At 43.6% G+C, this 24,371-nt stretch overlaps 1 protein-coding gene across 3 annotated transcripts in view; it reads right to left on the bottom strand.

Moving 5' to 3' along the window:
- Window positions 1-24,371, bottom strand: part of ADAMTS20 (ADAM metallopeptidase with thrombospondin type 1 motif 20) — a 1,386,529-nt gene that overhangs the window by 672,681 nt on the left and 689,477 nt on the right. For all 3 annotated transcript variants that reach the window (XM_085653052.1, XM_085653051.1, XM_085653053.1), the window contains one exon: window positions 17,413-17,508. In XM_085653052.1, the coding sequence (XP_085509178.1) occupies window positions 17,413-17,508 (96 nt within the window). The remainder of the gene's footprint in view (window positions 1-17,412; window positions 17,509-24,371) is intronic.

Below are 24,371 nucleotides of genomic sequence, written 5' to 3'. Positions count from 1 at the left end.
ATGCCTCGCAGCTGCCTGCTCCCAGAGGTGCTGGCTTGGGAGCCGGCAGGGGCCTTGTGCCTCCCCCTGCAGTCCCCAACTTTAAAATAAAGAGGTGTCGGTGCCCCTTTATTTCTTATTCACTGTGCCAGAGAAGGAGCACCCTATAATGCATTCCAATGCCCTGCAAAGGCTTTTTAGTTATATTATGTGGAGCCTGGAGGCATGGGAACCACTATCCATTTTTTATTTCGGGGCTGCAGGGAGAGCAGCAGCCCACCTCCCAGCCCATTAATAAAAAAACAGTAAGTCTCCTTCGTCACTGAATCCATGACACCAGGACAGCTTACCATATTTTTTAAGGCACTCTGAGCTCTTGAGATGAGTGCAGGGACACCTTGTGGTAGGTTCTACGGCTGGACTTTGTGGCCTGAAACATTTTATAAGAAAGACTCAAAAACATGTTGATTTTATTTTACCAAGCTTTATTAAAAATAATAATGACAATCACAGTTATTAAACATTGCAATATGTGAATGTATATACTATACATTTGATTATAATTATTGGTGACATTTTGACCATCAACAATAGGTCTACTAAATATATGTTGATCTGCTTATCATATGATCAAGCCAATAGAGCCACTTTTTATATTTTAGTGTTTGACGAAGTCAATAGGTGTCCTCTTCTTAAAATGACACCCTTTATATTACATCACATCACATCATTAGCCGTCAACCCCAAGCATGTGAGCTGCGGGGGTAGGGTGCACGTGGGGGGGGGGGTTGGGAGAATGACCTGGCTTCACCCCAGAACACTTATATACAGCTATCCATATGATGAACTATTACGGGCCAACCAGGATTATAGCACTAAGCTAACAACATGTTGGTAACATTTAAACAGAGGTATTACCTCAAATCAACACTAGATACCTCCATTTAACTGGTACAGTGGGTCTGCAGAGAAGAACTGCTCCTCTCCAGACCAGTCACCTCAGCTTCAACGTCAAGTACTTTGAGATTCATCAGTACCTACAACCATTAGGCCAGGGAGGTTAGATGAATTCTGGAAAGCAATGGCAAATTCTGATGAGTGATGATAGTTTGGTTGATGTCGTTGAAGGTTGTCCTTGAGTGACATATAGAAGAGGGACGACCTGGAAGGATAGACTCAGGAAGAATGCCATCAGTAACATCTACCCTTACAGAATACCAGAGTAAGCTACTTCACTTGCAAAAACTGTCAAGCGTGGAAAAATAGAACAAAAATCTGCAAGTACTATTCACTTTTCTGGAATGTGAAGAGATCCATTGACAAACATTTTACTTCCAATTTTATAGCTAATGTTTTAGGCTACCATTGTGAGAAATGGTATGTGGGTGGTATGATTCACCCAGTTAAAAAAACATATTTTGGACCATCTTAGACCCATTTATCATGATGAGGAACACTAACCCGTGGCTAGACATTTTACAGTTTCATGCGGGCAAGAGTACATTTCTAAGATTCTTTGCTATTGACAGTATACCATACACAAATAAAGGTGGCAACAGAACACATTCTTTGAGACATTTGGAATCCAGATACATCAAGAAATTATTTAGTATGGACCTAAGGGGCTGACCATTGATGAGGAACTGAATGCTCATTTAGGTTGAATGCTGTTAGTGTTCTTTGCTGACATTTTTTCTGCTTATACAGTGTTATTCTATTGATGACCTGCTGCTCCTTTCTTCTTATAGCCTTTGGAACGCTGTGTTGTGTTGTTGTTGCTGCCACTGCTATGGGGACTGCAAGCCCCAGGATACTACGTGCAAGGAGGCCCTGACATCGCATTAGGGGGCAGGATCATCAAGCACTATAAAGCACTCTCCACACTCCCGACACGCGGGATGCCGCATTGTGTTGTGTTGTTGTTGCTGTCACTGCTGTGGGGACTTTAAGCCCCAGGATAGCATGTGCAAGGAGGCAGTGACATCACATTAGCGGGCAGGGCCATCAACCACTATAAAGTGCTCTTCATTCACCATCCACGCAGGACGCTGTATTGTGTTGTTATTGCACTCACTGCTGTGGGGACTGCAAGCCCCAGGATACCACGTGCCAGGAGGCACTGACTTTGCATTAGGGAGCAGGACGATAAAGCGCTATAAAGCGCTCTTCACTCAGCTGCCATGTGGGAGGCCGAATTGTGTTGTTGTTGCTGCCACTGCTGTGGGGACTGCAGGTCCCAGGATACCACGTGCCAGGAGGCGTTGACATCCCATTAGGGGGCAGGATCATCAACCGCTATGAAGTACTCCTCACTCTCCATCCACACGGGATGCTGCGTTGTTGCTTCCACTGCTGTGGAGATTGCAAGCCCCAGGATACCACATGCCAGGAGGCACTGACATCGCATTGGGGGCAGGACTATCAAGCGCTATAAAGCGCATTTCGCTCTCCTGCCACGCGGGTCGCCGCATTGTGTTGTTGTTGCTGCCACTGCTGTGGGGACTGCAGGTCCCAGGATACCATGTGCCAGGAGGCGTTGACATCGCATCGGGGGCAGGACCATTAATCGCTATAAAGCGCTCTTTACTCTCCCACCGCGTGTGATGCCGCATTGTGTTGTTGTTGCTGTCACTGATGTGGGGACTGAAAGCCCCAGGATACCACGCACCAGGAGGTGCTGACAATGCATTTGGGGACAGAACCAACAAGGGCTATAAAGCGCTCTTCACTCTCCCGCCGCGTGGGACACCACGTTGTATTGTTGTTGCTACCACTGCGGTGTGGAATGCAAGCCCCAGGTAACCATGCACCAGGAAGTGCTGACATCACATTAGAGGGCTGGAGCATCAAGTGCTTTAAAGCAGTCTTTACTCTCCCGACGCGAAGGACGTGGTAGGGCAAAGCCTGGGCCAAGGGTGGGCCCGTCCAGTGCCAATCAGCGACAGGAAGAGGCAGGGCATGGCCATTCCCATTGGCTCTGCATGTAAGCGAACTGTTAACTGGTATTTGTTGGTGAATATAATAAGGGCATTGGTTTCATTATGATCCCCAAGTGAGTTATTTTACAGTGAGGTTGGACCATCAAGTGCTATAAAGGCTCCCTGTCAGATGAATTGTGTGTAGTGATTACCCTCTAATAGATTAGCGACTGAAGTGATAAATTAAATTACTTAAAGAGAAACTGCTAGATACTGTTAACTATGGTAAAGAGGAAGGCAGGAGACACAACCTCTGGGACATGGAGTGCAAGGATAACTCCGACACACAGCTGAAAACTGCTCTCTCAATGAAATCGATGAGCTTATTAAGGAAGTTGAAGGGTTCTTAGCCCCTAAAGCTAAGGATAAAGGGAGGAATCATCAAGGCAGGTGTAGTAGAGAAGTTAAGAAGAATGTCAAAACAGAGAAGAGCATTACAACCTATTTCAATAAACCATCAGAAGACAATGTACTAGAGGTTTCCTCTACTGGCAGTTCTTCCCCTCCATTGGTGAATCCCCATCATGAATTATCAAATGATGTAATCCCTGAACAGATTCCAACAGTAGTTATGTGGAGTGCTCTAATTAATATGCAGTTTTGGAGCACTTAGAGGACAACTACTTCCGCACGATCTAAGGGGATGACCACTCAAAGAATAATGAAGGTAAAGCTATTGTGGGCTTAGTTGAACAATTGAATGAGATAAGGGGTGAGGTAAAAATCTTAAGGGATTGCATGGAAAGACTGGACAACCATCTAAATGACAAGCTGGATAGCCTTTCTGATTCAGTAAAGGAGACAATCTAACAAAGAGAAAGTGGCAATACAGGGTTACCTCTAGCCCAACCAACCAACACTGTAGTTTGTAATCTAAATGTAGGTTGAGTTAAATATGTGAATAAAGAACCCATGGGTCAAAACAGAGTGAAAATGGCACTGCCCCATTTATGCCCTTGCAGGCCAGAGCTCCTACACATTACATGACAAAGTTAAACTTTGGGAACCCAACAATCAATACTCTGTCCAGACTTTGCCACAAATACCTATATAAAAGCAAAGAAAGAAAGAGCAATGCAAACTCTAACAACAACAACGATAAATGATATATTTACATGATTAATGTCACTAAAACCCAGCCAGGTACTTGCGAAACACGTGCAGCATTGGTAAACAAGTCAATCCACTGGATAAGGTACAAGAGGGGTTGAAGATCGATAATAAGGGAGGACATAGTCATTGTAGAGTGTTCTGCTACTGAGGACCAGCAGCTGGACTATCTAGGTGTGAAACTTAGAAATAAGGATCTTATTGATGGGTTATTCCCACTTGAACTGGGTTTTAGACCCAATAGTAATTTACAGATAAAATTAAATTTGAATTTACCAGGGCATATAGCAGCCCAAACTACTATAAAGGAACAAAAAACATCCACAAGCACTGATCATTCTAAAACAAGGGGAGCACTTGCATCTATCAGAAATAGATTGACCCCGAGACGCCAAGGGGGAGTGTGATCTCAAACCACTACACAGGAGGAACAGACAATTTCTCCCAGTAGTTGAAGGGATCCCTCATAACCCACTTTCAGATATAAACCCCACTGTAAGGCCTGAAGGCAAATTACTCCCAAACCCTGAAGGACACACATTGACTCAAGGGGACCCACCCTTGCAGAAATCGAAACAGCAACAAGGGCCAGAGACACCAAAGGGGGACAATATAAATAGTCTTGGAATGTTGCGGGAATTGAATCAAAAGTTTCAGACCTGCAGTGGGGATCCTTTATTGATCGTTATCATATTATATTCTTTCAGGAGACATGGGCTATCAATCCAGTAGATAGATCCGGTTTCCTGACGTTTAGTACAAATGCAATACCTTCCGGCAGGGTGCCCGTCAGGTGGACTTTTGATATGGTTAAGTCTAAACTTGTTTCCGGTGGTGATATTAGTTCCATCAAATTCACAAGACTTATTAGCCTTCAAAATTAAAATCACCACCCCAACAGTATTAAAACATATAGCCCTAGTCAATATGTATATTAGATAAGTCCCCCCAAATATTCAATTGCCTACAGTGGACAAAACAGATGACCTGATGGGGCAGTTTAACCAGAGGGCCTTAAAGACTGTAATACACAAATACCTATCGACCCTTGCTGTAATGCCCTAAAGGAAATGCTACTTACCAGTATGCATTTGTTCATGGCATGTAGAGCTGTAGATCCGCATACTTTTGTATAGCTTGCCATCTGGTGTTGGGCTCGGATGTGTGCACTTTGTTATTGTAGAAGTCTTTGAAGTCACGAGATAGGTGACTCCTCCTTTGGTTAATAGTGCGCATGGGCATCGACTGCATCTCCAGATTGTTTTCGCATTAAAGGGTGATGATGGAGTTAGTTAGAACTAGAAAAGATGTCCATGTGTAATGAATCTAAGTAAGATAGTACTGCAACACATATAGGTGTCCGGGGAGGCGGATGGGCGTATGCGGATCTACAGCTCGACATGCCAAGAACAGATGCATAGTGGTAAGTAGCATTTTCCGTTCGAGGCATTTGAGCTGTAGATCGCATACTTTTGCATAGACTATACAGCAGTTACCCCGTTAGCGGTGGCTACCTGTACGTGTTGCAGTAGTTTGAAAAAGTGTTCTTAGTACAGCCTGGCCGACACTAGCTTGTTGTTTTGCCATCACATCTACACGGTAGTGTTTTGTGAAACTGTGCGGTGTAGACCATGTTGCGGCTTTGCAAATGTCATCCATGAGGATGTTTCCTAAGAATGCCATGGATGCCCCTATTTTGCCTGTGGAATGCTCTCTAGGGGGAATGGATAACGTACGCTTTGCTTTTTGGTAGCATATTTGAATGTATTTAACAATCCACCTGGAAATTCCAGCTTTTGATATAGGATTGCCATTGTGTGGTGGTGATAAAGCTATGAACAGTTGTTTAGTTTTCCTGAAACATTTTATCCTTTCAATGTAGTAAAGGATAGCTCTTTTGACGGCAAGCGTCGTTCAGCTACTGAGTCTGGTTGAGGGAAAAATACTGGGAGCTCAACAGACTGTTTAAGATGGAAAGCTGAAACTACTTTAGGTAAGAATTTAGGGTTTGTCCTAAGAACCACTTTGTTGTGATGTAATTGCAAAAATGGTTCTTGTATGGCTAATGCCTGGAGTTCACTCACTCTTCAGAGAGATGTGATGGCCACAAGGAAAGCTACTTTTAATGTTGGAAACTGTAACTCACAATTATGTAAAGGTTCAAATGGGGGACACATGAGCCTAGTAAGGACAATGTTTAGATTCCATACTGGAGAGGGTGGAATTCTGGGAGGAATTATTCTTTTAAGGCCTTCCATGAATGCTTTGATTGGAGGTACCTTAAATAATGACAAGTGTTGTCTATTTTGCAAATAGGCTGCTATAGCTGCAAGATGTAATCATATGGATAGGTATGCCAGATTACATCTTTGTAGATTCAGGAGATAACAGATAATATTTTGAGTTGAAGCATCTAGTGGATTGATTGTAGTGTTATTGCAGTAAATAACAAATCTCTTCCATTTAGCTGCATAGCATTCTCTAGTAGTAGGACGTTTAGCTTCTTTAATGACGTTCATACAGTCTGGTGGGAGATTGAGGTAACCAAACTCTAAAACTTCAGGAGCCAGATCACTAGGTTCAGTTGAGCTGCTTCTGGGTGTCTTATCTCTCCATTGTTCTGTGTGAGAAGCTTTGGGGAAAGGTGCAGCTTTTGGTATGGAACTACTGATAGTTCTAGAAGTGTTGTGAACCATGGTTGTCATGCCCATGTTGGAGCAACCAGGATCATTGTGAGAGACTGTTGTTTGAGCTTGCGCACCAGTAACGGAATGAGCGGGAGAGGCTGAAAAGCATACGCAAATCTGCCTGACCAGTTCATCCGTATCGCATTGCCTTTGGACAATAGGTGTGGATACCTGGAGGCGAAGTTTGGGAATTTTGTGTTTAAATGTGTGGCGAACAGATCTGTCTGGGTGACCCCACATTTGAAAAAACAGTTGAAGAACTTGCGGATGAAGTTCCCATTCGTGAATCTGCTGTTGTTGACGACTGAGCAGATCCGCAATTTGATTGTGTATCCTAGGTAGATGCTCTGATAAGAGGTATATCTTTTGAGGAATGGCCCATCTCCAAATCCTCTGTGCTAAGCGTGAAAGCTGCAGAGAGTGTCCCCCCCCCCCTTGTTTTTGTATGTAGTATATTGCTGTCATGTTGTCCGACCGGACTAGGACAGTTTTGTTTAGGAGATGTTTCTGAAATGACTTTAGGGTGAGAAATATGGCCAGTAACTCCAGGTGATTGATGTGGAGGAGTTTCTGTTGAGGGGTCCACATACCCTGAATGATGTGGTTTAAGAGATGAGCTCCCCAGCCGGTGAGCTATGGGTCCATTATTAGAACTATTTGTGGAACCGGGATTAAGAACGGCCGCCCTTTGGAAAGATTTTGTGTGCTCCACCATTGCAGAGAGTGATACGTGCGGCTGTCCACCAACACCAGATCTGTAAGATGACCTTGAGCTTGGTTCCACTGTTGTGCTAGACATTCTTGTAACGGACGCATTTGGAATCTTGCGTAAGGGACTATTAAGATGCAAGAGGCCATTATCCCTAATAACTGCATGAACACTCAAGTTGGTAGTGAGTGTTGCGGTTGAGATTTTGTTATGAGGGCTTGCATACTGGCTATCCTGGCTGGATTGAGGTGTGCAAGGGCGATAGAAGTATCTATTGTTGCACCTAGATACTGTTGGCTGTGGGACAGTTAGAGGTGTGACTTGGTGAGGTTTATTGGAAAACCTAAGTTGTGCAGCAGCTGGATCGTGTTGTATGCTTGTTGAGCACAATTGCTGCGTGACTTGGCTTTTATGAGCCAGTCGTCTAGGTACGGAAACACATTGATGTGTTGTCTTCTTAAGTGGGCTGCTACCACTGCGAGACATTTTGTGAAGACTCTGGGTGCTGTTGTGACCCTGAATGGAAGGACTTTGAATTGTTAATGTTGTCCGTCCACTACAAACCGTAGGTACTTCCTGTGAAGAGGGTGAATAGGAATGTGGAAGTAGGCGTCCTTGAGATCTAAAGTGGCAAGGAAATTGCCTCGTTGGAGCAGTGGGAGGATTTGTTGTAGCATGATCATGTGGAAGTGATCGGATTGTATGTACAGGTTTAACGGTCTGAGGTCTAATATTGGCCTGAGAGAGCTGTCCTTTTTAGGAATGAGGAAATAAAGAGAGTAAACCCCTATACCTTCCTGGTGTAGGGGAACCAGTTCTATTACTTGTTTTTGCAAGAGAGAGAGAACCTCCTACTTGAGAAGCGTTAGATGTTCTGTGGACATTGGACGTTGTCTGGGAGGTATGTGGGGGGGGAGTAGAAGTAAATTCCAGGCAGTAACCATACTGGATAATTTGTCTTACCCACCTGTCTGTGGTGATGGAATTCCAGACAGGTAGGAACTGTGATAGTCTTCCCCCGACCGGAGTGGAGTGGTCTGAGGGGAGTGGAGGAAAGTCACTGTTTTGTGGTGGGGGCATTACGGGTGTTAGAACCACATCCACTACCGCTGTTGTTATTGCCCCTGTAAGTCCCTCTAAAATATCCTCTGCTAGGGGCAGTTTGAGTGGGGCCTTTGTATGTTGAAGAGGCGTTTTCTGTGCCAGTTGTTTTGGTGGTGCCCCTAAAAGAGGAGCAACAAAAGGAACCTCTACTACTTGTTGCTTGTAGAGCCCCCATGGATTTGGCTGTTTCTGTGTCCTTTTTCATCTTTTCTAAAGATGTGTCCACAGTAGGTCCAAACAAGCGTACCTGATCCAAGGGTTGATTGAGGATGGTAGACTGTACCTCTTGTTTGAAACCAGATATGCATAGCCACGGATGTCTTCGCAGTAATACGCTTGTATTGAATGCGCGAGATGCTGTTTCTGCAGCATCTAGGGCACATTTAATTGAGGTGTTCGTAATTAATTTACCCTCTTGTATAAGATCGTTTGCCTTGGTCTTATATTGGTCTGGGAGATTCTGCATGAGCTTTTCAAGCTCATCGTAGTGAGCCCTGTCATACTGTGCTAGTAAGGTTTGTGAGTTGGCGATACGCCAGAAGTTTGCTGCCTGGGACACAACTCTTTTACCTCATGCGTCTAGTAGCTTAAACTCTTTGTATGGCGGGGATGCATCACCTGTGGTTTGGGAATTTGCCCGTTTACGGGCATTCGCCACTACCAATGAGTCCATAAGAAGTTGACATTTAATGTAAACTGGATCACTTGGAGCTGCTTTTTATTTTTTCTCAATTCTAGGATTGAGTACCCTAGCTCTGACAGGGTCTTAAAAACGTCAGAGGCATGTTTAATCATCCCTTTAAGCATAGGAGAGGTTTGTTGTTTTTTGAGGCTGTGAAAATGTCTCTAATAAGAAATCCTCTTCCAGGGGGTCTGAATGGAGTTGAACCCCATGGTATTGCGCAGCTCTATTTCTTAGTTGCGCAAACCCTACGTTATCATCTGGAGGGGATGGTCTGGAGGTGTATAAATCTGGCTCAGGTACATCTGGGACATTATAATCTTCCCAAGAGTCATAAGGTGGAATACTGTGGGTGTCATCATCAGTATATGTATTTTGATGTGGTGGGTCTATGTCCTCATCCCCACCCTCTAAATTCTCACCGTCATCTTGTGTTGCAAGTGAGAGAGGAGGTATTGGAGAGTGCGCTGGAGAAAGCATAATGGCTGGAAGCTGTGCAGGTGGTGAAAAAGTCCTCAAAGGTGAAGTGGCTGAGTCTTTTTTCTTTGAGGGTATCTCAGGTGCTTCTGAGGTGTCCAATTTCCTCTTTTTAGGTGGTATAGAGGTGACTTGCCCAGTAATGGGGTTGATATGCAATGTCTTTTGCTTAGGATCTGGTGGATCTGGATGGAAATGTTCTTTGGGTACACTGTCTTATTTCGGCGCCGTTGACTTAGGCTCCGAATGGTGTTTTGGCCTATCTTCCTTAGCGTTAGGAGGAGTTTTTGTGTCCTTCTGCTTGGGTGGTGTTTTCTACTCTGAAGTTTTGGAAGTTTGCTTCGGTACCGAAGTTTCTGGTATTTTGGGTTTTGGTGTCGACAAGTCTGGAGTTGACGGTACCTTGGGCTTATGTTTCGATGCCAAAGATGGTTTTTCGGTGCCGTGATGTGGCTGGCACGATCCCGAGCTGCCTGAAGGCTTAATGGGCTTCGGAGCCGGGCCTGGCGGTGGGGCTTCTGAAGCAGTATCACGGTGTCGACCCAGACCCGAAGGTGAAGGTGTTACCGGAGCCTTCTGTTTTTTCGGGGCCTGGGTGTCAACGTCAGTAGTTCGTTGACCTGGAGTAATCTACTGCTCTTCTGAGTCTGATTCGTCGGCTTCGGAGATGCTGGCTTGTTCATCTCCTGTCACCAGTTCCGGGTCGTCGGGGCCTGCTTCGAAGACTGTTGATCTGGACATTTTGTGACGTCAAGCCCAGCGATCATGTATAGTCTTCTTGGACTTGAAAGAATCACAGGCCTGGCAGTGTCGACTCTCGTGTTCTGGAGAGAGACAGAGAGACAGAGGTTGCAGACCTCGTGGAGATCTGTGTGTGGAAATTTAGCCCCACACTTGCATTTTTTAAATGGAGTCCTTTCCATATGCTGTTGTTGATGGTGCCGATCAGCCTAACAGCCCACGACGACAATCGGACTCGAGAATCCTTTTGGGAAGTAGATGCACATCGAGAGATCGCGATCGAAACAATACCGTTGAGCGGTGATAGCTTTGCGCGTCGAAGGGGAATTGAAACGATACTGACCCGGAGTGCAGCAATTCACATCCGAACCCGATGGCGGAAAAAACAATCTGGAGATGGAATAGATGCCCATGCGCACTACTAACCAAAGGAGGAGTCACCTATCTTGTGACTACAAAGACTTCTACAATAACAAAATGCAAACATCCGAGCCCAACACCAGATGGCGATCTATGCAAAAGTATGCGATCTACAGCTTATATGCCTCGAACACCCAATTCCAATGTAGCAACAAAAGCACTATGGATAGTCTTGACTACTGACAAGAAAATATCAAAGGTGGAATCTCAGTTTTTAGACCAAATTATAGATCATAGCTTGCAAATTGTAAATGGAAATATGCAATTAGATTACCCACCCAGTACAACCTTCAAAAGAGGTCCAAGCACCACAAGAATAGATTATATATTAGTGGATAATGATTTCTGGCTGGAATTACACAATAGGAAGGTAATTCCAAGACCTGATAGTGACCACCAGGCACTAAGAGTAAATCTTTTTGCAGGCCTATTTGGAGATGTACACTTGGCTCCTGTTATAATAAAGGGTCCAATAAAAACGACTGTTAATTTAAGAAATATAAAATGAGCATCATTTGTAACAAACACCAAGGATCTGACACACTTATATGATCTATTCACGCAAAAACGTTCTGCGATTGATCTCTCTAATACTCATAATATCATTTTTGCTAACATTCATTGTGAATTAATGGACCAACTAAGACCCTTTTTTGGGAAAGAGCAAAGAATAGGTTCCCGTGGAAAAACTGCACCCACTTGGTACATGAAAAGTTGCCATTTAAAGAAACATAATAATCTAAAATCAATAGAAAAGGGCAATAGAGTAGAAATAGCCAAAGCGAGAATTAAGTTTAGGTTTTTAGAGCCAAAGAGGAATGGGATACGAACCAATGGATGGTAATTACAGAAGCTTTGGAATCAAAAGACTTTCTGGAAGTTGATGGCAGTCAATTCAGTAACTATCGATAATCATCTAGAATCAGTAATAAAACCGGATAGATGGGTAGCCCATTTTGGAAGTTTACATAAAGGCATGACTCATGAAGAAACTTTCAAAAGATCCCCAGTAGAGAAACTGGGTGGGACCCAGGGGAATCTTAACACTGGGGAAACTAGATTATCTATTGCAACTACAGCTCATCTACATTTTACTTTAACTAAAACAGCCCTAGCATTAAAACAGATGAAGCAAGAAAAGGCCCCAGGGATAGACGGTATCCAGGGTGATTTGTTCTTATCAGAACCAGAGATTTGGTCCTCATATTTAAAAGCAGTATATAATAGTATCCTAAAGGGTGACCCAATTCCCCCTACATGGCATGGAGCTGTCATCATTCCCATCTATAAAAAGGAGGATAGGGATATCCCTGCTAACTAGAGGCCAAGAAGCCTGTTGGATAACTCAGAGGCAGGTGCTGTTTAGACTCTATGAATGGATAGAAGAGAATAATATTCTCGTAGATGCACAAGCAGGCTTTAGGACCAATATTAGTACCTTGGACCAGGTATTACGCTTCATGGTGTTATGTTGGAAATATGTCACCTTGAGGCGAGACCATCTGTATGTCCCTTTTTTATTGATCTGAGAGCAGCATTCGATCTGGTTCCGAGGGAAAATCTTTGGGAAGTCTTGGTCAGTTATGGAATCCCAAGAGACCTTTTATGGATCTTGAGGGCTCTCCATATAAAATCCTATCCGAAGGTGAGATGGAAAATGGCAGGAGATTTAACAGACAGAATTTATATTAAGCAAGAGGTGAGACAACGTTGTGTTCTTGTCCCCACACTCTTTAGCTTATATATCGATGGCGCTGTCAAATGGCTGACTGAATGTAGGCATGATGCCCCTAAACTAGCGGGAGTACCCATCCTTACGTTCACGGATGATACTCTGCTAATATCAAGAACACCAACTGGGCTTCAATCAGAATTAAAATGCTTTTGTAGCCTTCTGTGAAGAAAGGGGTTTAGAACTGAATGCAATAAAATAAACATGTATGATTATAAATGCCCATCGATCTTACAGAGGGAGGGTGATAATAGATAGGGTTCCCCTTGAGAAGGTCTCACATTTCGACTATCTAGGTGTTAGACTAACAGACAACCTAACATGGGGAGCTCAGCTGGAAAAAAGCAAGGCCATTCTACACCAGAAAGCCTCCACGATATGGAGGAAATATAAGGCTACTTCTGGGGATGCAGTGTCTCCTGCTATTACTGTATGTAGAGCCTCAGTGTTAACAGCAGCCTGTGGAGCTGAGATATGGGGATATGCAAAATCAGAAATCCACACTAAAGTTGAGAATAAGTTTATCAGGGCCCTTTTTTACTTTCCTGTAAGCTTGCCCACTTTACCATTGAGATTACATCTGCCATTAAACCCAATATATTTATCATGCTTTGCCAAACCCTTGCTGTAGTGGATTAGACTCTGGTCCAACCCAGAGCTAGCAATTTATAGGGATTCAGTTAAGGAACTGAGAGCCCTTGACAAAGATGTATGTAGCCCTTGGCTAAATAAAATAAGGGAACTTTCAGATAAAATAGGAATGGGTAAACTGTGGACGTCACCAGCGCAGATATCCAAAGTAGATGCACAGAAAGCAAAGCATTCCTATTGGGTGGAAATGTTGCAGCAAATCTGGAGAGACCACCAGGAGGGGAGTATATCTGGCCTGTTTTAAATCATAAATGTGTACAGAGGACAGAATCTGTCTGTTGCAGGCTAAATGCCTATATGTTCAAAACAGATGTGGTCTTTTTTGCGCTGAGAGGACATACCTACAAGTGGTCTAACATACCTTCCAACTCAAAGTATTGCCCAAGCTTCCCACAAACTGTTGAGATGGAAGTAGACTTTCTGTTCTTTTGCCCTCTTTACAAGATAGCACGCAGGAAACGGCTAATTGCCATCTGTAGACGTATGGGGGTGAGCTACTATTGGGATGCTACAAGGATATTGAAAAGTGATCAAAGAGAACAAATAGTTTTTGCGGTTTCACAGTTTCAATAGTGTACATAGAGCCAAAGAAATAAGGCCTTAACTAACTATAAGCTCTAATTATTGAGATTCTAGATAGGCCATTATTTTAATAGTCGCTGGATGCTTCTAATTCTGATACAGACATCTGATTGTTCAAACTCTGTGAACTAATTAATTAAGATGTACAAATGATTCTATTTGATGCATACACTCGACACTTTTATTCAATGTCAAATTTAAAGTAGTTTTATAGTACTGTTAGGTGATTAGATTTATTCGCTATTTTAATTATATTTATAGCTTTAATTTTTGCTAATAGGAGGATTATTTATAATATTGATTATATGTGATTTTATTTGACTGCAAAGCCTTTATGCTTGATAGCCGAAATAAAGATATTACCTACTAGCGGTCACCAGTAGGTAGTTATAGTTAGGACCTAGTTTCCATAGGAAAAGCATTTTTTGATTTGCCAATAGCTTTGGCGCCGTTTGATGAATCTTCACGAAATTTACAAAAGGAATGTCAGCTGCTCTCTTGAAAATCTCAGAGTGATCCGTCAAACGGGGACCAAGAAAAAGGGGGTCCCAAAACGCTCTTTCCCCCTGTTCATTTCCATAGGAAACTTTCGACATGGCTACAGCCCGAACTGCTGAACGGAAATACACCAAATTAGGCAAAAAGATAGCTCTTGGTCCAAAAAGCACCTTTTTTGTTAAATGTTGGAAATCTGTTCAGTAGTTACTGAGGATTTTAAAGATTTCTCAGATATACAACTGTGGCCACAGTGGATTTGTGACCACTGACAAGCTCATGCCTGAGATCTGATTGGTTGAACCAAGTCACAAGCAAAAATGTTATTAAAAAAGAAAAAGAAAAGGGGGCAGGGTAGAAACGCCTTGACACTCTAGGCCTTTTCAGGGATTTCCATAGGGACCTCCAGGGCCAAAAAAAGCATTTATTTTTTATTTTTCGGTGGCAGTCAATCTGGATACGTGAATTTGGACAATTTTCTTTTTAAAAACAAAGCCTGTGGGTGAGCCAGGCCCCAGGGGCAATTAAAAATAAAGATGCGGGGGTCCATGTGGGCCCCTGCAGCCCCAGACACTGCCACCTCCCTGGGGCTAATTGTCTGAAGTGTGAGGGGGCCACGCGGCCCCCCGCAGCCCCAGGGAACACCACCTCCCCGGGGCTATATTTTATTATAATGCATGGGGGGGCTCCAGCCCTCCCACACAGCCCCAGTGACCCCCACCTCCCTAGGGTTGACTTTGTGAAATGCGGGGGGCCACTTCCCGGGGCTATATTCAAATAAGATGCCTGGGGCCCCCACGCAGGCCCCGGAACCGCCACCTCCACGGAGCTACTTCACTTAGATGGGGAGGCTCGCAGCCCCCCTCAGTTTCCCCAGGGACAACCCCCTCCCCCGGGGCTATATTCAAAATGGGAGCCCTGCATGTCAGCAGCTCCCTAGATGTAAAAAGCAATGCCGGCTCCCACAGGAGGTGGGAGGCGGCCTGGACCGCGGGGCCTGCAGACTACCCCGCGGTCCCCAACCAGTTGGCCATGCACAGGGGGATGGAGTCCCCGGGGCCGAAAATGGCCTGAGGAGGTGTAACTCCAATCACACAAACAATGGGGAACGTGCATATATTTGGGCAGGTTCAGACCTAAAAATATTGAAAAAGTTCATATATTTGAGAGGGGTGAGATTTTGCATTCTAACTCCATGCCACATGTATTGGGAACGTTTATATATTTTGGGGCAATATTTGCTATTGCAACTCCTCCCAAGCAAATATCTCAGAAAGATTTTGGCAAACGTGGATACCAATTGTCCCAACATCAAACTTACAAATTTTGGGTAAAATAAAAAATATTGAATACAAAAATCTTTTAAAAGTAATGCTCTAATTTTCTAATGGGATATTTTTTTTCATATTTTCCCAAAAACATAATTGTGGCTCTTATCTAAAACACCTTTTTGTGAATTTTAAAACCGTAATAATATAGAAGTGAGCTCTAATATTTTTTTTAACTGAATACACACACACACACATACATATATATGAAGTAGATAGCAAACCCCAATTTTAGTTAAACTTCATATTCTTCAAAAATTATATAATGTTGTAAAATATTCTGCATAGTAAAAAATAAACTATCCAACTAAATTCCCAAATAAAATACACAACTCAGTCATGTAAAGTAAATTAATAAAAATGCAAATCAATGAGCCAGATTTTCATCAATGTTTTAGTTCATTTAATGATATAACAGCCATTTAATTTTAATTTAATATTCAAAAAATATTATTGAGGTATGTAAATGTAAAATAAAAGCTAACCATCCACAATCCCAAAACTGATAAAAACTGGAAAAATAACCTAAAAAATGTATAACATTGCAAACATTTATTTGACATATTAGCAATAAAATAGTAACATGAATAAATATAATTAGTTATGAATTAACAAGAAGCCGGAGTGATAGCTCAAAGAGTTGAATGCTCGTGCAGGGGAACAGGTTTGAATTCTGGCAAGACCAGCTCAGCCTTCCAAGGTAAATTGAGTACTGTGAGTGAGAAATAGTACCTGATAGAGCACTCACAAAGAGCAGAAGTACAGTAGAATCTGCTAACTAAAAACATGTAATTATGATTTTTATTTAAAACCGGACACTACCCACCAAATTCCCGAATAAGCCCCACAACAAAAAAGTAATAAAAAATCGAACTAAAAAAATACATTCATCTCTAAAATTATAACAAAGATATATACAAATCAAAATATGCTAAAATAATTGTATTTGCAATATGTTAATATTGTATATTTTAAGCCTAAATATTATTTCTAAACATAAACAAATGATTTTCTTAACTTTACTTTTATGTCCCTTGATATTTTGGAACTCTCAATATTTGGACCTTGATATAACGGGCAAACTAAATTTTGGGAGTTGCTATTCAGGTACCAGACCTCTAACAAAGGCTCGGTGGGCCCTTCAGTGGTTCCCAGTTGAGCAAAGACAGCTAGATTTGAGTGATATAGTTGAGTGACTAAAAGGAAAAGTAAAACATAAATAAACTTTGATAAAAACAGTTAGAATGAGTTGTATAACAATATATTCATAAACAAGTAGTAAGGATAGGGGATTGAGTTGGTCCATCCTCCAGAAAGAGCATGTAGAATTTCATATGTTTAAATGTTAATAGTCTCATAAGGAAGTGACTAGAGAATTGCATTGATGCAGAAGAGATTAATCAGGACTTAACACAAAAACCCAAAAAAAGAGAGTGAGATGTAATAACAAATTGCATATGTCCTAACTTATTTTTTTAAACAATTTCGAACCTCAGGTAAGTGACCATGAAACTCAAGACGTACGTTATTCATGATAAGTGCATTTTCGATCTCTAAATTGTCTTGTACCGCTTGACCATTTAACAACTACCTTGAGCAGTATTTCATCTGAGTTTAGCATGAAAAGTCAAAGTGTGCTGGGCGGGGCATCTATAATCATTTATCTGCAACATACAATACTGTAAGTGAAAATAAGGCATGTAAATACATGAAATGCTATGTACTGGAAACACTTACCAAGGTAGTTGTCATCATCTGTCTTTCCTGAGTAGCTGTGCTGGCGTATGTCTATGTTTGTTGACCCCGCTGGAATTCTTACCACAACATTATAACCTGTAAAATAATAAATCATAATTACTTACTTCTCTGTGAACTGAAATTTTACAAGTTTCCGTATCAGCCATACGTTCACCTCCACTGTGTTGTTTATGCTGTGAGTCTACGATAACACGTGAAAATTCAAGGGAATTTGGAAAGAAGATTTACCAACACTTTTCAAATCCATTTTTTTCAGAGATGATTTTATGTACTTCCGGTTTACTGTTGAGCTAGAGGAATTATATCTACTCTTAACTTTTCATTATCTAACTAGATGTCCCTTCCTCATTTGTAAATAGGTTTATTACAACTTCTCTTAATACTAATGGTCATTGGAAACATGCGATTCTGTGAAGTTTACTTCATAATTATGTGTGTTTGCACGTAATCCACCATCTGATGCATAATTTGCGGATTTCATATAAGTTTTAAATTTAACTCAAATGTATCAAAAGCTACAGGAAGTGCCAAAAACCCCAATCACACCAACTTTGCAAACATTAAAGATTCAGCTTCACGCTGCTATAGTCAAGGGTGGGTAGCAATGAGATGCAACTCCGACCAGACAGTATTAAGAAGTGTGGAAATACAGTCCCAGATTGTGCTGCAATAAGCTTCATGGTTTGCATTTTTTTCTTGCATTATTTTGTCAATCCTGAAATATAATATGGCCCTTCATTGCTGCATAATTCCAGTGGCCTGGATTTAAATTATTAACACTTTCTTTGTTCAAGACATATTTTATTTCATCCCTCCAAAATAGGACAAGAACGTTTTAGCCCAGGGTTCAACAATCTGGGAACATTTTAGTGAGTTGCTAAAATATCTGACTTAAAAAATGATTACCTGATTATGAGATTCGGCAGTGCAAGGGCGGGTCGTACTCCACCGCTGCACCCCCACACTGCCGAGATTTACTGCCACCCGCCGGATTAAAAGTTATTTGTAGTCTGGTGGGCGGGAGGTATGGCGCTCCAAGGGCAGTGCCTCTTTCAAAGGCCATGGTGCAAAGGCGCCGCAATGGGAATGCCTCACAAGGTTCCTGCATGACATGGACTGAAAGGTCCATGTCGTGCAGGAACTGTTGTGCATGCACACAGCTGGGCACATGCTACTCCCCCTGTGTGCATGCACAAGCGGAGGAGGTACAGGGGGCCCCCTAGAGACCTCTATGTTTCCTTTCCGCCAGGGTTAACATTGAGGAGAAATCTCAATGTTACCGACAGCGGAGACGGAATTCGAAATATGTTTGGTAGGACCGTGGTGGTCCCACCAAGCATATTGGGGTCTCTGACAGGAGCACCACCTCCAGGGAATGGTTGTTCCCTGGTGGTGGCGGTCTCACAGTGGGACCAACCGCCCAACTCGCAATGGGGTGGTTGGACTGCCGGTGAGGCGGTGGCTGGACCGCCACTGCTGCGTCACCATGAGTCTGGAGGTTCTCGGACCAGCAGACTCGTAATCAGGCCCTAAATGACTGAGATCACTCACATGCTATGAAAAGCTGAGGATCTCAGTGCACGTAAAATAGTGGCACCGTGCTAGGACCCGCTGCATTCCTTAGGTTTCATAAGCAGGCAAAACACAGCATCTAGATTTCAATTATGATTAAAATAATGGCTTTTTATCGTGAGCTAGAAGCTCAAATCAATGTCTCAACTACGAAAGATGGGAATGGGAGTCTTGTTTGCAATTTATTTGTCTTCAACAGGAAATAATTGGGTATCAAATGATAAATCCAATCCTGATTTACAAAGACATAATCCAGGTACATTTGTAGGCATAAATATTACTTATCAGTGCATCTGTTCTACCATGTGCTGTTTTTTCTGCATTTGAGAAACTGGGGAAAGGCTAAATAGATGTTCCCCTGGGAGGAGCCTCAAAATATGAGGTGCCCGCAAGCAGAGCATGGCATGTATGTATATTCCTCTCGACTTCTGACACTGAAAGAAGGCAAAGATAATGTTCCCGGGGGACTGGCCCATGCAAATGTGGTGGCTGCGCACACCTTTAACTATGTGGTTATTAACTCAAACATTAGGACTTCAGACCTTACATACAAATGAACTGGGTGCAGTAAGAGTAAGAAAGTGCACAGATCACCTCAATTATTTAAGGCTGTTTTAGTTAAGGGGTGGTTTCAATTAGCACAGAAGTTATTTAGAGGCCACCAGGAAGCAAACTTGTGATCACTCACTTCCTCTTTGCAACCCCTTGCTGTGCCCCTATGACTCCAGGCAGTGCCCCTGCAGTCCCCTGCCTAAGAGTTTGTTAGACAAGCATTGCCAAAGCCAGTAAGTCTCACCTTTGCAGACTATTGGCTTTGCCAAAGGTTTTAGGTCTCGCCAGAGCCAAGCGCAAGCGCTGCTCTGCAAGACATTTAGGGGCCGATTCCGATCCGGGTCGGAAAGCACTCCGACCGAGTCGGATCCGGAGTGTTTTCTGACCGAGCCGGACCCCTATAGTCCGACCGGGCGAGTACGATGCGCACGTATGCGGTCGGACTCCCATAGAAGTCAATGGGAGCCAGTCGTACGACACGTACATGTGCTCCCATTGACTGAATGGGTACGTCTCGAACAAGTGTGCCCCCTACAGTGGGTACGCGTCGGTGCCATCCGCACCGTACATGCCTGTGTTGGGGAGACCCATAGGTCTCCCTCTGTGTCCGAGTCGCAGGGCTGCAGGTGTTAGGGGGTCCGACGCGGACCCCCGAAGTCCGACTCCAGGAGCTTTTGCGAGCCGGACACTCCGGCTCGCACAGGCAGTCCGACGCGTGCATCGTACTGGCTCGGTCGTGAATCACATCCATTGCATGCCACGGTTAGCTTCCGACCAACACGTACGGAGCAGTCCGGCCCCGGAAATGACTCAGTCGGTGAATTTCAGGTAGCTCGCATCGTACTTGCTCGCTCGTACAGCTGTACGAGTCGGCCGGAAAACATGCGTACGGCTCGTAGTTTTTCCGGCCGAACCCGATTCGGTGCCCCTTAGACCCAGATTGGAATCGGCCCCTAAGTAGTGGGCTTTGAAAAGTCCTACCACATGCTTTTTGCTGGCATGGAGTGTGTGGTTACGCGCACATTCACGAGCGGAGGCGACATCGTGCGTGCACGCACACCACTCGCGTCCTTTTTTTTCCACGCATTGGCTGCGCACGCACACAACTCCCGCTTCGCCCCCTGCCCCACCACATATCGGGTCTCGCGGCCGCTCGCGTGGCCAATGCTTGTTTTAAAATATTATTATTATGATGTTAATTTCTAAAGTGTATTGTTAGCCCTTGGGTGTGATGGATCTAAAACTCGTGCTGGAAATAAAATATTTACTAGTATCATGACAGAGGAGAAACATAAGTTTTATTTTATTTCTGTAGCGTAAGTACCAGCACTTCTGAGCAGGGGCGTGGTGAATATACTGGGAGTGTTCCGGCACTACTTAGAAGCAAACGGGTGCTCACTTAGAGTGAGTACCTCCCTTCAATAGTTACTTTTTAAGTACTGCACAACAGTAACATCGCCAGAAGAGTTGCATAGAAACGATGTAATCACTAATTCTACCCGTTTGCTTTATTTATCACTTAGTTATAAAGTTAACCTAGTATCTAAAAAATTCAAATAACAATATAATAAAATTCAGCCAATGTGGATTATTGCTAAAAATTCATCCCATGAAAATAAACAGAACAGCTTCACACGCGGTGGACATATTTAGCACAATTCTATATATTTTTTTTAAGTCATGTATATCAAACTACGGGTGCCCCCCTTCTGAACGTCACAACAGGGTGCAACTAAAAAGCGTCTTTGATGAAGCCTTCATTGGTAGCACGTGAGCTGAAGTGCTCCATGTCAGTCGAAGATACTCCTCATGTGACCCAACCTCTTCACACTGTGTTCTAAGTGCTCCAGCACATCATTTTCCATGTGCGCAACTGGTAAGTCTTTCTCCAAAGCTTTCCGATCTCTCTCTGTATATTCCAAACTATTTGCGTTGTCCCTCCATTGGCCTTAAGTTCGCATATGGTCTATCCCATGCTTCATCCTTCTCATGCAGTGTATCCATGTGTTACAGGACCATCACACTGTACATGATCTCTGATTCCTTCGCTGTCCCTGTGCCATACAGCCCCTTACCTTCAGTCTGAAGGCCTCACCTTCTTACTCTTTGTGCATAGGCCCCAAGCAGTGCTTAAAACGGAAAAATAGAAGTGCAGGTACTCTGTACCAAAGTACCTGCTTGTTTCTGAGAAGTGCTGGTACTCACCAACTAAAAATATTATGATTCCCTTGAGAAGTGCAGGTGCTCTCCTCCTCAAAATAAAAAAGTGCTGTTACTGTGTAGCGATCAGTAACGGTCCATTTAAAGCACTGGCCCCTGGGGCGTTTGGGCCACATGAAATGTGAGGACTTTCTCTCTTAAAATAAAAATAAAGTGCCGGTACTCAGTACCGGACAGTACCAGTCCATTTAAAGCATTGGTGTACATCAAGCTCTGCGCACCCTGCCTATGTATTGAAAACTTCATACACTCTGCCTGCCTCGCACTGTCCTTGTACTGCAAACTTCCTGCACTGTCCATATTCCCAGTTTCTCCACTCTCTCGCCATGTGCCCCAAATGCGCAATGCTCTAGCCACGTGCCACATGACTCTCGCACTTTGCACATGTGCCCTATGTTTCCCACACTCTTCGACAAGCAAAAAACACAAACTGCCCATGTGCCCCATGCTCGCAAGCTCTGGCTTTGCAAGTGCTAGCTTCTTCATCTGACTTGCGACTGACCCCAAGCCCCTTGTATCGTCTGTCCATGTTCTCCAAACAGGGCCGGACTGGCCGTAGCGGGCACCGGGCAATCCCCCGGTGCGCTGCACGGGTGGGGGCCGGTTTTGGGCTCCTGGGGGCCGTTTTTGTTACAGGGCCGATTTGCCCTGTAACAAAATCGGCAGAAAACCGGCCCTGGCAAAGAGCTTGGCGGTACACAGCCCACCCCCCCTCCCCTGTGGGGGGGAGGGAGGGGGGCCGGCCGAGCACTTTGCCAGGGCCGGTTGTGGTTCCCAGTCCGGCCCTGTCTCCAAACCTGCGGAATCTGTGAACATTACCTCAATATGCTGCATTATAAAGAGCAGTGCGAGTCAAAATTGTGTGATATTTATTGCGCCCAAAAATTCTGACACCTTGCCGTCTGGTTGCTAAACTCACAGGATATGGCGTCAGGGCCAGAGCAGCCGGCTTTGACACTAGGAACCAGGTTAAAGTCTCAGCGTCGACTCAACATCCTGTTATTCTGAGCAAATCACTCAATTTTTCCCTACCTAAAAAAAGTCAACGTGTGCTTGTGTAATGTAGCTGGTGGTGCTCATGTAAAGACCTCCTTGGTTCGCATTATCTTTAACTACTCACAGAGGGATAAATAGATGGCTTGCCCCATGTCTGTCGTCTTCTCATTCGAACCCAACCCCCCACGCTGCGGCAACGGTTCCCACAAACCCACTCAAAGCGTTTTCAGTCTGTTTTTTCGGAAAACATTTCCCTTCTTTGTCTCGCTTTATTTTTCTGATATTAATTTGTATAGTGTAAGCAGCCCATCGGGACGTGAGAGGCGGGGGTGAGGGTGGAGCCAGCCAGCCCCTTCACGGAGAACTGAAACCAGACCGGGATCAGCTGCCAAGCGAAACCCCTCTGCCTCCGCCCCCTGCGTGGCCTCGCTTAACCCGTGCAAGGCGGCTACTAGCGATGAACACTCTCCAGAAACGCACCTGGTGCATAAATGTGTGTGCAAATTGAAATTCATGCATTCAAATAATCACGCGGCAAGTGCTCTCTAGAAACCAGGCTATTGTAGGCAGTTTTTGTTTACCCATAGTTTATTAGTAGGACAAGCTTTGGCCATTAGGTCTGACTTGGATTTTGTGTCAGGATTAAATTATTAAAAGCGCCTGCTGCAACGAAAAAGTATTGTTTTTTTTTTTTTTAGAAAGAATCAATGTATGAGATAAGGAATTGATTTTTTGAAAACTCAGTGAACTTTTGATACGTAAAACAGTTCCTCATGCACTGCAAATGAAGCACTCTAAAGGAAGTGGATTGAGGGTTTAATCCATGTCAGTCTTTAGGAATATCAACATAAAACGGATTTAAATACAAAGAAGCTCTGTTGGACTACTTTGACTTATCATTGATTATCCTAAAATCTGACAGGTGTCTCGTCTTAGGACGTAGATGGACAGCTCTGGCACAGCAACAGCCAATGGGCCATAGTAAGTAGTGGGCCTCTGTAGGTCCTACCAACTTTTTTTTCAATTCCTACAGGTATGTAGTTAACAAGCATTTGCAATGCAATAGGTCTCGCATTTGCATGAGTTTAACCTTTTGGCATTGTAAATGACAATGCCTTTTATTTATGTTTTCGTTTTTAAAAGGCAAAGTTATTTACAATGCTAATAGCTTAAACTCTCACAAATGCGAGACCTATTGCATTGCAAATGCTTGTTTAGTGATGCTTTGTGTTACAATCCAAAATAGGTCCAATGGTAGTCATGAAGTAGGTTATAGGTAAGAAGTTTATTAAGCTTAGTTACAGGATGGTAAGTGGGATAATGAGTTCAGCCCCACCAGGATCAACATCCTTGCTGCTCAGCTCACACACTCCAACTGTCTCTATGTCAATCACTCCAGGCACTCCAGTATTCCACTACCTCATCAAGCATTCCAACATCCCACACACCACATCCATACTGGCTGAGCAGCAGGAAACAGGTAACTAAGGGAAAGGATGCAAAGCAACAATACAAGTTACAATACATCTCCTTCCCTTAGGGAAAACAAATACTAATATTACAACAATGTAAAAAGGAAGTACGCACCAATTGATATA

Source organism: Triturus cristatus, chromosome 4_1 (genome assembly GCF_964204655.1).
Source record: "Triturus cristatus chromosome 4_1, aTriCri1.1, whole genome shotgun sequence".
In the NCBI taxonomy this organism is placed as follows: Eukaryota; Metazoa; Chordata; class Amphibia; order Caudata; family Salamandridae; genus Triturus; species Triturus cristatus.
This window is presented reverse-complemented; position numbering and strand designations above follow the sequence as displayed.